General features: G+C 42.9%; 1 protein-coding gene across 5 annotated transcripts in view; it reads right to left on the reverse strand.

Annotated features, from left to right (window-relative positions):
* ADCY1 (adenylate cyclase 1) overlaps positions 1-15,394 on the reverse strand; it is a 221,259-nt gene that overhangs the window by 44,974 nt on the left and 160,891 nt on the right. For all 5 annotated transcript variants that reach the window (XM_084857746.1, XM_084857743.1, XM_084857742.1 and 2 more), the window contains 3 exons: positions 6,964-7,119; positions 3,795-3,989; positions 316-413 (listed from right to left, as the gene is read on the reverse strand). In XM_084857746.1, coding sequence (XP_084713872.1) covers positions 316-413; positions 3,795-3,989; positions 6,964-7,119 — 449 coding nt within the window. The remainder of the gene's footprint in view (positions 1-315; positions 414-3,794; positions 3,990-6,963; positions 7,120-15,394) is intronic.

Genomic DNA, 15,394 nt, shown 5'->3' on the forward strand with positions numbered 1-15,394 from the left:
TAAGTAACAGAGCTCCAAAAGTTTCCTCTGGCATTAGGGCAAACATGAATGGAGAAATTCCTCTGATAAATGTTCCTAGTTCCAGGATGAAGGTAGGAACAAGGGCAACTTTGCTTCTGTCTATGGTTAAATACAGACATTTCTGTTCATAACATCAACCTGAGAAGAAATAGATTTTTTATAAACAATCCACTGCATTGTCCTAGCTGTGTTCCTAACAAAGTCAGTAACAGGGCAATGGAAAATTTCTGAAGACTTAAAAGACATACACACACATGCACAACATTTAATTTAAAACAGTAGGAAAACACTTACTGTGGGATTATTAAAAGGTAGACAAGGCCAAATAAGGCAGCTAGAATCAGTGACAAGACTACAGCACTGGTGAAATATTCATCCTGAAGTTGGTGATACTGTGAAAGAGCAGGAGAGAAAGAGATGCATGCAGACTGTTATTTAGTCATATCTGTCATATGTCCTGGTTCTGAATACGGAAAACTTTGCTTAATAATACAGTACAAACAGCAGCCTATGACTGTGCATACTAAGTTGTCACTGGCAAGCACATCTTTTCTTTCTGAATATTTCCAAAGCCAGCACAAGAACAGGGAAAGCCCTCACTCTTCTCCAGGCTCCAGAGCACCTCTAAAACCAGCATGCATCCCCTGTCTCCCCTCCCTACCTTAGGGCTGGGAAAGAAGGTACAGACTCACAGCTGAGGTTGTGCTGATCTTGGAGGCACTCCAAGCATGGCTGATGCTAACACAGCAAGAATAAGTCCCTGCCTCCTTCCCCAGCTCTGGAACTTGGAAAGGGGTGAGGCTTCATCCCCGCAATTGTCCTGGGTCTCAAAGATGCTCCAACAAATGTCAGGATGACAGCGAAGACAAGACCCCCACCATTTAAGTACAAATTCTGGCTGACTAGCAAGGCCAGAAAAGTTTTGTGGAGCTCTGACTATGTGTCCCCATTTCCACACACTGCCTGTATTACAGATTTATGAATGAAGATGGTTTAATTCATATACAAAATAATAATCTTTAATATTTTATTATGGAGTCACAGTGGCTCATGTATTACTGGCTGCATAAAAAATTCTCTTTCTTCCCTGTGTTTTCACTAGTTCATAACTTTCTCAAACTTCACCCTTTCCAGCTACAGTTACCCAGATTGGGTCTCCGCCCAGCACGGAATTATTTTGGAAAGCTTCTGCAAAACCAGGGTGCATACATTTTTGAGCCAGGCTAGAAGAAAAAAAAATCATCAAAGCATCTGAGGGAAGGAAACTGAACAGTGGCACAAAAAATACTCTCATGAAGAAATACAAATGAATGTTCCTGAAATAATTCATCTTGGATTTACAGTAACATACCCTTTGAGAAAGTGCTGCATTATGTAGGGAAATTGAACTGGGCTTATGAACTGTAACCACATTGTTCAAGATGTTGGCATTTGTATTAGCTCCATCCAAATTGAGGATTTTCCTCTCTTATGATAACCCTTGATTGTTCCCTCTCCATAATCCCACTGTGCTGCTTAGGTGATCCATGGGGAACAACTGAGAAGTAAGAAAACAGGGATGCAGGGACGAGGCCAGAAGTGTGGGGTGGTGAGAGGCCAGCAAGCTAGATGGGGAGGGCTGGCGGTCTGGACCTGCCCTGCAGGTTGGAGGTTCCCTGCCCCCGCTTTTGAATACCTTTCTAGTGGCCTTATGTTAGTGGTTAGCCATGCCATTGCCAGCAAATCTGCAGTAGTGCAATTATACAGCCCTTACAGAATCCGAATCATAAAGCACGTGTTAGGTAGGCTCTTTTGGAATCCTAAGACTATTGTCTTCTTTTTCCTTTTACAGACAAGTTTTAATGCCTCATGTAGGGATGGCGGAGAATTTCTCCACGAATCTCGGGGAGGCCGAATACCAACGCATTTGGCCCCCCGAAATTGGTGGTGAAATTCTCCACCCCCCGCCCCCCCCCGGATGGGACTTACCTCCCTCAAATGTCCCTCTCGGCGGCAGATCCTGGCGGCGGTTCGGTGGGGGCGGGGGCTGGTCTTCTGATCGGCTGCCGCCACCGCCATTACAAAATAAAGTAAACAAACAAACAAACACGTGATAGGCTACGTAACGATTTACGTAGCCTATCACGGCTAGATTTCCAAAGTCAGCTGTGATAGGCAACGTAAATCGTTACGTAGCCTATCACGGGTGACTTTGAAAAAAAAAAAGCATATGCAAATGGCGGCGCCCGTGGGCGCCGCCATTTGCGTTCCTTATTTGGTCCCGGGTAGTCTACGTAAAGATTTACGTAGACTATGGCGAAAATAAGGACAACACTATTTGCGTTGCCCTTATTTTCGCCGTAGCCTACGTAAATCTTTACGTAGACTACCCGGGACCAAATAAGGAATGCAAATGGCGGCGACCACGGGCGCCGCCATTTGCATATGCTTTTTTTTTTTCAAAGTCACCCGTGATAGGCTACGTGACGATTTACATAGCCTATCACGGCTGACTTTGGAAATCTAGCCATGATAGGCTACGTAAATCGTTACGTAGCCTATCATGGGTGTTTTTTTTTTCCCACATTTTCTTTTTTATTTCGCGGCCGGGGAGACGGGGCGCTTCTCCCCGGCCTGAATTTCGGATGGGCGAGGCGGGGCGCCTCCCCCCGGCCTGAATTTCGGCTGGGTGAGGCGGGGCGCCTCCCCCCCGGCCTGAACTTCGGGGGGAGAACTGAAGTGCCTCCCCCCCCCCACGAAGCAAGCTGCAGGACCAGGTAAGTGACTTTCGTACATCCCTAGCCTCATGGTACAGAAATTAAATAATAAAAAATGGACATTTTCTGCTAAAAAAACAAGAGAAAGCTTTCTCTTAAAATGTTTTCACTGTGGTGAGGTCGTGTCACTCTTAACACAAGCTGCTCTTTTATTAGTAGTACTGCAATTTATTTATGAAACATTTTTCTACTGGAAAATACACACCGTGTCATGCCATAAAATAAAATAGAAAAAGAAAGCTGAACACAACAAGAAAAAGAAGATGACATAACTCAGTAGCAGCAATTACAGGAAAACAAAACCACCTAATCAGTTCCAGGGAAAGCTCTCTCAAGACAGTGAAGTCATAATTATATAGGAAGAAGGGTATAAAGATGTTGCAAGGCAGGCTTCCCTGGAAAATATTAAAAGAATCAGTGTAACTACCAAGAAGGCCGTGCTCCATGTCCACATCAATCTTGCCTCCCATCAAGGAGGAGAGCCAGAGCATATCCACCTGTGCTGCTCTCAGAGGGTGGGGAAGAATACATGGATGGAAGAAGGATATACAGGTCCTTTAAAGATCAAACTGGTTTCTTGCATTCAGATGCAATGGGAAACTTCAGTTCGTTCAAACCACAGACTTCCTCCCCTTGCATGTGAAGGAGGAGGAAAGGGGAGTTTGGAGCACACAAGTCCAACACAAGCTTTCACATCCTCATAACATTACACCAGAGTTTAGCGTTACATCTGAACTAGGCTGCTGTGCTATCTTGATTAAGATTCTGTGATGGCTGACGCCAAGACTTCATTTAAAGCAACTTTTCCCCACTTGGTGCTCTCTATATGGGTCGGGGGACTACAATTCCCATCATCCCCAGCCACCATGGCTATTGGGGAGCTGTAGTCCAATGTATCTGGAGGGCATCAGGTTAGGTGCAATTTAAAGTATAGGGAAAATGAACCTTGATTTTTTTAAAAAAAGCTGCAGCTTCCCATTTTGTTTTGCTGATGAAGTTAATAAAAGCCTCACTTACTTTTTGCTCACGTTCAATCTGTTTGTACCTCAGGGTAAAAAAATTTAGGTCTGCCATCTCTGACTCAGTTTGCCGGGCCTCTATTAAACGGCTGATGTATCGGTTCACTCGTGTTCCAGGAGTGTTGTATACAACGTTTGTAGAAAAAGAGGAACGATTCCTGAGTTTTTCAGAGGCTGTCCTTAATGCCCTTCTCTGTGGCAGAAATGAAAAATAGGAGGAAGAGCAGTATTAAGTTTTTATCTTTTCTCTTAATCAACTTAAGCAATGAATTTGAAAGATGGTACATACATTTTATCCTGGCACTAAAAGAGGACAGAATTCTGCTGGCTGCTAAGGTATCTAAAAAGCGTATGGACTTACAAGATGATACAAAGAGCACTGATCTCTGATAGGAGCCATCTTTTATTGATTTACTTCAGACCACTTTACATACATTAACATCACACACTATTATCTCTGACTGAAAGCCTGAGAGATGTGGGCGGGGGATTGGCTGAGTTTCAGACAGAATTTCAGTAGCTATCTGAAACATTCCCTATTGTGGCTGTATGAAAAGATATTACATGTGTGGCTGGACATATATGCTTACATACTTTTTCAAGTCACCATCTTATGGAAATTGGGTTGACCAATTTCTCACATGGAGAATAGCGTCTTCAAGAGAACCTGGCTGTGACCTCTAAAGATCCTGAGGTATTTGCATTGGAGTTTCCTCATGTAGGAACCAGCCTGAAAATATCTAATGATGACTCAATTTGCCTTCTTTGCTGATGGAACATATTGGCATGTTGTAGTAATCTTTTTGTAAACTAGCATCCTGTGATCTTTTTCCTCCTCAGTCACTTGCAGCTGATGACCCCAGCACATAACAAAATTATTTACTGTTTGTTCCTAAATGCATGACTATACTTCTTACTATTGATTTTCATTTTCTACTACTAGAGTTCTTGAGGCCACTAAATTCACCCTGCTTCATTTCTTGATCCTTCTTGGTAACAATAATGCCAAGAACTGCCATCTGTAAATTAGCAAACACATGCTGCCTTATACCCAATGCAGTGTTCTCTTCCATATCCTTCCCCTTTACATTTGTTCTAGGGCCTTATGGACCTCTGACATTATGGTCGGTAGGTACCTGGTGAACTTTTAGACTCTGATCAGTTATGCTGAAAGGTGCAGGCCAAAGCTCTGGGCCCAGGTGGTAGAGCTCCTAGGTCCCATTGTGATAAGTCATCTGGTAAGTGGTCTCAAGATACTTAGAGGTGACAGCCCTGACTGCTCAAGCACAATCCGTGGTGGAGGCAGACTGCTCAGTGGGTGACATAGCATTCACATGGGCTAGCATGGGCAATTTGGGATTAACACATGGGTAAGGCACAGCACAGGTCACTGTAAGAGAGGCAGCAGAAAAGAAGGCCAGCATAGGGCTGGTGCACTTGTTCTACTTCCCTAAAACCCCATGTGAGAGGTAGGGAAGAGACAGATCACAGAAATGAGAGGTTTTTTCCCTGCAATGTTTGGGGGGATGGGGTGGGCAGGGGAATAGAAATTTAGAGTGGAAGCTTTTCGAGCCAGGGCTCTCTTATATTCCATCTCAACAAAAAAATGCACATTTTTTAAAATGCTAGTGACATTTCCTTTTCCCTTATGGAATATTGGAGCAAACCCATGTAATATTACCACCCAGTGACAAAGAAAATATTACATCTTATTTATTATAATGTAGATTTACAGGTGTGTGCATGTGAACAGGCATGCATATAGTGGGGAGAACAATGACAAATACCTTGGGAAACCTTACAAACCTTTCAAAACGTGCTCTTGTGTTTTGTAGCTTTGGGGACAGCTTTTTTACCTCCAATCTGATAATTTTAATAAAGAGTACATATGTACGGCAAGCATGCTGTCCCCCTCAAATATTCTGTTTAATATATGATGAGGGAACTATGGCAACCTTCCCTGACCTGTGCTGGCAGGGGATGATAGGAGTTGTAGTCCAAAACATCTGGAGAGCACTAGGATGGGGAAAGCTGATATATGAGGATGAACTGTGCAAACGGTGCATACTTTTGAGTTCTGCTCCACAGTCATTTGGAATAGAGCATTTGGTGTAGAGGCACCCACTATGTAAAATGACCTTCCCCCTGACATTAGACATGCACCAACCCTTTTTATTTTTAGGCAGAGGTTGAAGAGCCTTCTGTTTATGCAACCCTTCCCTGTGTTGTGCGGCCTGCCATCTCATGCGGATAGGATATATTCTATGTATTAGTTTTTATTTTCATGTTTCTGTACACTGTACACTGCTTTGAAATCTTTAGAGGTAAGAGGTATATAAATACTCCTAAATAAATAAATGGTGATGAGTAAGTCTCTTTAAAATCTCTAATCTGAAGTTGTTGTTTTCTTAACAAAGCATCCCAGAAAGAAACTACTTTAGTATTTTATACAGCTATGCCTTGACTAAACCAGGTCTATGGTGCTGTAACACTGCAAGCAATGCATTACAAGATGACAAGACTTGCCATCTTTGCTTTGTGGATCAAGGGAGATTATTTCGTGGTGGCAGGGGATCATCTTAATGGTTGCCTTCTTCTAAAATAATTTTTAAAGGAGAAATAGAATCACAGATGGAATTATACCACTATAGAGGTCTTTTCCAACACTTTAACGGCACAGAAAGGCAGGAAATTAGTTAAGAGAGGGAGAAATATAAGCCTCATCTGCTTTCGGGTCTTCCCCTCTAGACTGAGTTATGCATGTCTCTGCTGGATTCTTGTGCCAATCTTGTGTCTTCTTGTAGCAACAGTGCCATTTTTGGCTTTTCCTTCCAACCTCTGAGGCAGGTGAATCCTGTACCTTCTCCTGCTGCCAAGGTCCTGCTTCATTTCTTAATCTCCATAGCACCTTGCATGCACTTGCTATTTGCTTCACTGGCCACACTCCAAATGGCCCAGAACCAGGTAAGTAAATCCCCACTGTCTTACTTCCAATGGGAAATGAGTTCAAAAATGAATCCTTCTTTTCAGATCTGACTGAGGAAGGCCTGGCCAGTACTCCTTTCCCTGTTAACCTCAGGTCAATCAATAAGGATGTGACTGCTTAATTTTTAATGGCATTTACCACATGTTTTATTAAAGGCCTGTGCTTAGTTATTATATGCTACCTTGTCATCATCTTCACATGTCATGACGTTGGAGAAAGGGATCTCGGCTTTGAACATTTTGCGACAATGCATGAGTTGGACCAACAGGTAACAGACAGTCTTGAACTTCATTCTTTTGGCAGGCTTTATGTCTGAGAGAATAAGCCCAGGAAATATCTGTAAGAATATCAATAAAAAGACATATTTAAAAATAATTAAATACATATGCAAACAGGTTACCCTGTTTATCTAATGTTAAAGCATTAGAGGCAGAATAAAGATGGGATATGTTTAATATGCATAAAAGCAAATGACTGTGGTCCACACCATATTTTCCAGAGGTATGTTTCTTTCAGAGTATTTCAAAAATGTTTACAATCTACCACTAAGCTATCCTGAGCAAAACCCTTTTATCTATCATAAGGCATCTCTTGCCAGCATGCATGTAGCTTATTACATTTTATTCTCACAGCAACCTCAAAAAGTAGTTTGGGAAGAGACACAACAACTGGGCCAAGAACATCCAGTGAACTTTATGGCTGAGTGGGGATTTGAACCCAAGCCAGTGACTAGCTCAAGAGAACCAGGAATTGGGGCAGTACTCAGAGAGGGAAGGGAGGTGAGTTATTCTCCCCCCCAAATAAGTTTTAGACAAAAATAACAAATAAATTGTAAGCCTATAAAATCAATCAATCAATCAATCAATCAATCAAAGCAATCATATCATGAAAATACAGTCACAGACCAGCAAAACATACAGTAAAAATATTTATTCATAACAATATGCCACATATGTATCTTGAATTCTTGACTATATCCAGAAACATGCCTCTAGCCTCCAAACCTTGCCCCACCCCCTGAAATCTCTTCCTCCCTACACCCTAAGTGGCCTCTGGATGTGGTGTTAGAGTTTCGAACATAATGCAGCCAGCTGCCTGGCTCTCCAATAGTTTTATGCTCTCTTAGTGCCAAACTATACATAACCCCCTACATGCCACTGCAAGTTGCATTAAGTTTTTTTCTTTCTAAAATTATACTGTCTTTCCATAGAAGTCACCAAAGTGGGGTACAACAACAAAAAATAAACAATAATACTATGAAAAGATCTACAACATTACCATGAAAAAGCATTAAAACTATTAAAAGCAAATTAAAGAGCAAGATTGAAAAGATGTGCTTTGCATCTTTTCAAATAGCTGAGAGAGCAGGGGTCAATTGTAACTTTGAAGGGAGAGCATTCCACAGTTTGGGAGCAATACAGGAGAAGGCCTGGATGGCCACTTACGCATTGTCAAAAAAAGAGAGGAAATATATGACCAAAAAAAGAGGTCAAAGAGGACACAGATTTGTAAAAATGTTACATGTGCTAATTTTATTTATTTATTTATTTATTTATTTATATTTCATTTCTATATCGCCCAATAGCCAAAGCTCTCTGGGCGGTTTATAGGTATAGAATCACATTTAGAATTTATAGGTACAGAATCACTAATTTATAGGTATAGAATACGCTAAAGCCTTTGATTGTGTGGATCACAACAAACTGTGGCAAATTCTTAAAGTGATGGCAGTACCAGACCACCTTACCTGTCTCCTGAGAAACCTGTACGAGGGTCAAGAAGCAACAGTCAGAACCAGACATGGAACAACCAATTGGTTCAAAATTGGGAAAGGAGTACGACAAGGCTGCATATTGTCACCCTGCTTATTTAACTTATATGCAGAGTACATCATGAGAAATGCCGGGTTGGATGAATCAGAGGTCGGAATTAAGATTGCTGGGAGAATTATCAATAACCTCCGATATGCAGACGATACCATCCTAATGGCAGAAAGCGAAGAGGATCTAAAGAGCCTCTTGTTGAGGGTGAAAGAGGAGAGTTTAAAAGCTGCTTTGTAACTCAACATTAAAAAAACTAAGATCATGGCATCTGTCCCCATCACTTCCTGGCATATAGAAGGGGAAGAAATGGAAGCAGTGACAGATTTTACTTTCTTGGGCTCCAAGATCACCACAGACGGTGACTGTAGCCATGAAATTAAAAGACGCTTGCTCCTGGGGAGGAAAGCTATGGCCAACCTAGACAGCATAGTAAGAGAGACATCACCTTGCCGACAAAGGTCCGTCTAATCAAAGCTATGGTTTTCCCAGTAGTAATGTATGGCTGTGAGAGCTGGACTATAAGGAAGGCTGAGCGCCGAAGAATTGATGCTTTCGAACTGTGGTGCTGGAGAAGACTCTTACGAGTCCCCTGGACTGCAAGGAGGTCAAATCAGTCCATCCTAAAGGAAATCAACCCTGAGTGCTCATTGGAAGGACAGATAATGAAGCTGAAGCTCCAATATTTTGGCCACCTAATGCGAAGAGAAAACTCCCTGGAAAAGACCCTGATGCTGGGAAAGACTGAAGGCAAAAGGAGAAGGGGACGGCAGAGGATGAGATGGCTAGATAGCATCACCGATGCAATGAATATGAACTTGAGCACGCTCCGGGAGAGAGCGCAGGACAGGAAGGCCTGGCGTGCTATGGTCCATGGGGTCACGAAGAGTCGGACACGACTGAACGACTGAACAACAACAACAACAATCACATTTAGAATTTATAGGTACAGAATCACTAATTTATAGGTATAGAATCACATTTAGAAATCATGACTATTGTTTAAATTAGAGCTGTGCGCAAATGGCCTATTGAAATTCTCTGCCTTATTTGTGGGCACAGAAATTTGGGAGACAATTTCACTGAATTTCTCCAGGGGGAGGAGAAATTCTCAACAGTTTCTCACAGGTAGGACTCCCCATTGGCAGGGCTTCTTTCTTTTTTAGTCAGGGGTTTGGGGGTTTTCTGCTGCAACAGCATCAACTGTCTTGGAAGGCTGGCCCCCAGTTTGCATCCTCCACAGTGCAGGTGGGGACAGTGCTGCATCTAGCTCCAGGGATGAGGTGGAGTTAATGCTCTGCCAAAATCTGTCCTCCAATTTCCTAAAAGTTTTCTTCCCCCATGAAAGAGGCTTCCATTGTTCTACCTCATTCAGGATGTTTTATTGTGTATTTTTGTGGTGTTTTTGAGCTTACCTACCCTGATGCTGGGAAAGATTGAAGGCAAAAGGAGAAGGGGACGGCAGAGGATGAGATGGCTAGATAGCATCACCGATGCAATGAATATGGACTTGAGCACACTCCGGGAGAGAGCGCAGGACAGGAAGGCCTGGCATGCTATGGTCCATGGGGTCACGAAGAGTCGGACACGACTGAACAACTGAACACCACCACCAATCACAGATAGCCTTCCAGGCTGCCTGCATGTCCTGATCTGAAAAAGCCCTGTGGGAGGAATTACCTCATGGTGCCTTAAACTGGGCTTTACTTGAAGCGTAGGAAGCTGAGGAGGCCACAGGCTGTCAGAGAGATGACTATACAATGAAAAACAGGACACTTGTCCTTACTCCTTGGCTACCTCCTAAGCAAGGTAAGCCCAAGAAACCCAAACCCAGCCCATGAGAATTTTGCCAACATTTCTTCACCATTGAATTGCTTTTTGAAAGCAATTTCTCTTCTATCAAAATGAATAAGAGTGGTTGAAAAAGGTGTGGGAGAAATATTCAGCACAACACTAGTTTAAACAGAAACACAATACATCTCACTATAGTGGAAAAGACTGTGTGCCAGCTCAGTCTGCTTTCCAAGCGCTAGGTGTCAATGCGCAACTTTCAGGACCCCTGCTTTCCCTTCTTATAATTCTTTATCTTTAAATTGGACTTGAGTACACAGCCCTTCAAACAGAGGACACCTTCATAATGAGAAAGGTGGTCTCTTAGCCAGGCTGTAAGCCATTTAGGGCTTTAAAGGCTAAAACCAATACCTTGAATTGAGTCTGGAAAACAACTGGCAGTCAGTGTACATCTTTCAGTACCAGGGTAATATGGTCTTCATACCATTTACCAGTTAGTAGCCTAACTAGCATTTTGCACCAACTGAAGTTTCTGGTCGCTCTTCAAAGGTAGCCCTATGTAGAGCATGTTGCAATAGTCTAAACGTGATGTGTCCAAGACATGGATAACTAGGGCAGTATAGAAATGTGATAAATGCTGCAGATCATATGACTCAGGTTAAAAAGTGCCTGGGGGCATGAGCAGGATTGAGCTGTCAGCAGGATCAGGGTGGCATGCAAGGAAATGGAGGGGGGTAACCCTTTCCTTCCCCTTTCCTGCTTTCCTTGCAGTCCCAATGGAAATAGCTCCTGATGTCACTATTAGCCCTAGGTGGAGGGAAGGCCCCATAGCCTAGGTGCCACTCAAGTTACAAGTAGAGCAGGCCCTGTTCACAGCAGGCTATGAGCAGGTCTTGACCCTCACCCACTCATGTATGATAAAACAGAGGCATTTGCTTTCACAACTGCTCCTATTGGGTTACTCATACTATCCGTGCTATGTATTTTATTCTGAACTTTATTTTATTTGTAAGCCACCTGGAAAACATTTATTGAAGGGTGCCATCTAAATTCTTCAAATAAAACATAGAAATACACTCTTGCAGCAACAGAGAATAATATTCCTGTGATTATAATCACGTTGTTGTTGATGTTCAGTCGTTCAGTCGTGTCCGACTCTTCGTGACCCCATGGACCATAGCACGCCAGGCCTTCCTGTCCTGTGCTCTCTCCCGGAGTGTGCTCAAGTTCATATTCATTGCATCGCTGATGCTATCTAGCCATCTCACCCTCTGCCGTCCCCTTCTCCTTTTGCCTTCAGTCTTTCCCAGCATCAGGGTCTCTTCCAGAGAGTTTTCTCTTCGCATTAGGTGGCCAAAATATTTGAGCTTCAGCTTCAGTATCTGTCCAAGGAGCACTCAGGGTTGATTTCCTTTAGGATGGACTGATTTGACCTCCTTGCGGTCCAGGGGACTCGTAAGAGTCTTCTCCAGCACCACACTTCGAAAGCATCGATTCTTTGGCGCTCAGCCTTCCTTATAGTCCAGCTCTCACAGCCATACGTTACTACTGGGAAAACCATAGCTTTGATTAGATGGACCTTTGTCGGCAAGGTGATGTCTCTGCTTCTTACTATGCTGTCTAGGTTCGCCATAGTTTTCCTCTCAAGGAGCAAGTGTCTTCTAATTTCATGGCTACAGTCACTGTCTGCGGTGATCTTGGAGCCCAAGAAAATGAAGTCTATCACTGCTTCCATTTCTTCCCCTTCCATATGCCAGGAAGTGATGGGGACAGATGCCATGATCTTCGTTTTTTTAATGTTGAGTTTCAAAGCAGCTTTTGCACTCTCCTCTTTCACCCTCAACAAGAGGCTCTTTAGATCCTCTTCGCTTTCTGCCATTAGGGTGGTATCATCTGCATATCTGAGGTTGTTAATTCTCCCAGCAATCTTAATTCCGACCTGTGATTCATCCAACCCGGCCTTTCTCATGATGTACTCTGCATATAAGTTAAATAAGCAGGGTGACAATATGCAGCCTTGTCGTATTCCTTTCCCAATTTTGAACCACTCAGTTGTTCCATGTCTGGTTCTTACTGTTGCTTCTTGACCCTCGTACAGGTTTCTCAGGAGACAGGTAAGGTGGTCTGGCACCCCCATCTCTCAGAATTTGCCAGAGTTTGTTGTGATCCACACAATCAAAGGCTTTAGCGTAGTCAATGAAGCAGAAATAGACGTTTTTCTGGAATTCTCTTGCTTTCTCCATGATCCAGCGAAAGTTGGAGATTTGATCTCTAGTTCCTCTGCCTCTTCGAAACCCAGCTTGTACTTCCGGTAGTTCTCGGTTCGCATACTACTGAAGCCTAGCTTGTAGGATTTTGAGCATAACATTGCTGGCATGTGAAATGGGTGCAATTGTACGGTAGTTTGAACAATCTTTGGTGTTGCCTTTCTTTGGAATTGGAATGTAAACTGACCTTTTCCAGTCTTGTGGACACTGTTGAGTGTTCCAAATTTGTTGGCATATTGAGTGCAGCACTTTAATAGCATCATCTTTTAGGATTTTAAATAGCTCAGCTGGAAGACTGTCATCTCCGCTAGCTTTGTTGTTAGTAATGCTTCCTAAGGCCCACTTGACTTCACTCTCTAGGATGTCTGGCTCAAGTTCAGTGACTGCACTTTCATGGCTATCAGGGACATTCAGATCTTTCCTGTATAGTTCTTCTGTGTATTCTTTTCACCTCTTCTTCATCTCATCTGCTTCTGTTAGGTCCCTGCCTTCTTTGTCCTTTATCATGCCCGTCTTTGCACAAAACGTTCCCTTGATACCTCCGATTTTCTTGAAGAGATCTCTAGTCTTTCCCATTCTGTTGTTTTCCTCAATTTCTTTGCATTGTTCATTTAAGAAGGCCTTCTTGTCTCTCCTTGCTATTTTCTGGAACTCTGCATTCAGCTGGATATATCTTCCCCTTTCTCCCTTGCTTTTCGCTTCCCTTCTTTCCTCAGCTACTTGTAAAGCTTCATCAGACAGCCACTTGGCTTTCTTGCATTTCTTTTTCTTTGGGATGGATTTAGTTGCTGCCTCCTGAACAATGTTACGGACCTCCGTCCATAGTTCCTCAGGCACTCTGTCAGGTCTAATCCCTGAAATCTATTCCTCACCTCCACTGTATATTCATCAGGGATATGATTTAGGTCATACCTGAATGGTTTAGTGGTTTTCCCTATGTTCTTCAATTTAAGCCGAAATTTTGCAAGAAGCAGTTCATGATCTGAGCCACAGTCAGCTCCACGTCTTGTTTTTACTGACTGTATAGAGCTTCTCCATCTTTGGCTCCAAAGGACATAATCAATCTGATTTCGATATTGACCATCTGGTGATGTCCATGTGTACAGTCGCCTCTTGTGCTGTTGGAAAAGAGTGTTTGCTATGATCAGTGTGTTCTCTTGGCAAAACTATATTAGCCTTTGTCCTGCTTCATTTTGTACACCAAGGCCATGCTTGCCTGTTATCCCAGTGATTTCTTGACTTCCTATTTTAGCATTCCAATCCCCTATGATGAAGAGGACATCTTTTTTTGGTGTTAGTTCTAGAAGGTGTTGTAGGTCTTCACAGAACCGATCAACCTCAGCTTCTTCAGCCTCAGTGGTTGGGGCATAGACTTGAATTACTGTGATGTTGAATGGTTTGCCTTGGATTCGTACTGAGATCATTCTATCGTTTTTGAGATTGTACCCCAGTGCTGCTTTTCCCACCCTTTTGTTGACTATGAGTGCTACTCAGTTTCTTCTAAGGGATTCTTGCCCACAGTAGTAGATATGATGGTCACTTGAATTAAATTTGCCCATGCTTGTCCATTTTAGTTCGCTGATTCCCAAGATGTCAGTGTTCAATCTTGCCATCTCATGTTTGACCACCTCCAGCTTACCTTGATTCATTGATCTTACATTCCAGGTTCCTAAACAATATTGTTCTTTACAGCATCCGATTTTCTTTTCACCACCAGACACATCCACGGCTGAGTGTCCTTTCGGCTTTGGCCCAGCCGCGTCACTCTTTCTGGCACTACTTGGAAATTCCCTCTGCTCTTCCCCAGTAGTATACTGGACACCTTCCGACCTGAGGGGCTCATCTTCCGGTGTCATATCTTTTAGCCTTGTGATATGTTCCATGGGGTTTTCTTGGCAAGAATACTGGAGTGGGTTGCCATTTCCTTCTCCAGTGGACCACATTTTGTCAGAACTCTCTGCCATGACCTGTCCATCTTGGGTGGCCCTGCAAGGCATAGCTTATGGCTTCACTGAGTTACGCAAGCCCCTTCGCCGTAACAAGGCAGTGATCCATGAAGGGGTATAACCACATACAGGTCCTTGATTTGGTCCCATGCCCTCAAAAACTGCTTTGTCCCAAGCTATCTTTCTAACATGTATTGTTTGCCAATAAAAGATATGTTAACACTGTAGAAAAGCCATCCTTGGCAGAGTGCAAGTTTTTTCCTATAAAAATGATGTAAATTATTTGGGGGACCCTCACAATAATATCCATTTAACCCCACTAGTTAAAACATTTGGTGCTGCGCTGGATCCGATATTCCCCTTGGAGTTACATTCCTGCACAGAGGTGGGTGCAGGTCCAGGCTGTGGGAATAGGTGTGATCCCCACCTATTGTAGACGATGTCCAATGTGAGCTGGATATCCACCTAAGCTTTACAATCCACCTCAAAGAAAGAAAAATTATATCATACATATGAAACATGGATTAAGCTGTTTTTATTTCTTTGCTGTTGGTACAAGTGCACAAAGCTCAATAAATACATCTCCTTAGTTGCAGGGTAACAGCTGCAAAGTTACTAACACTATATTAATTTATACAAACGAAGGCCTTCAGTGTCAAAACTACTGATTTACAGCACAATCATGTGCATGCCTGCTCAGAAGCAAATCCCACTGAGTTTAATGGGGCTTACTCCAAGGTAAGTGGGTACAGGATTGCAGGCTTAGTATCTTTTTAATAATGTCTGCC

This window comes from Heloderma suspectum, chromosome 5, assembly GCF_057233095.1.
Source record: "Heloderma suspectum isolate Gila_16-S chromosome 5, 16-S_ref, whole genome shotgun sequence".
Lineage (NCBI taxonomy): Eukaryota > Metazoa > Chordata > Lepidosauria > Squamata > Helodermatidae > Heloderma > Heloderma suspectum.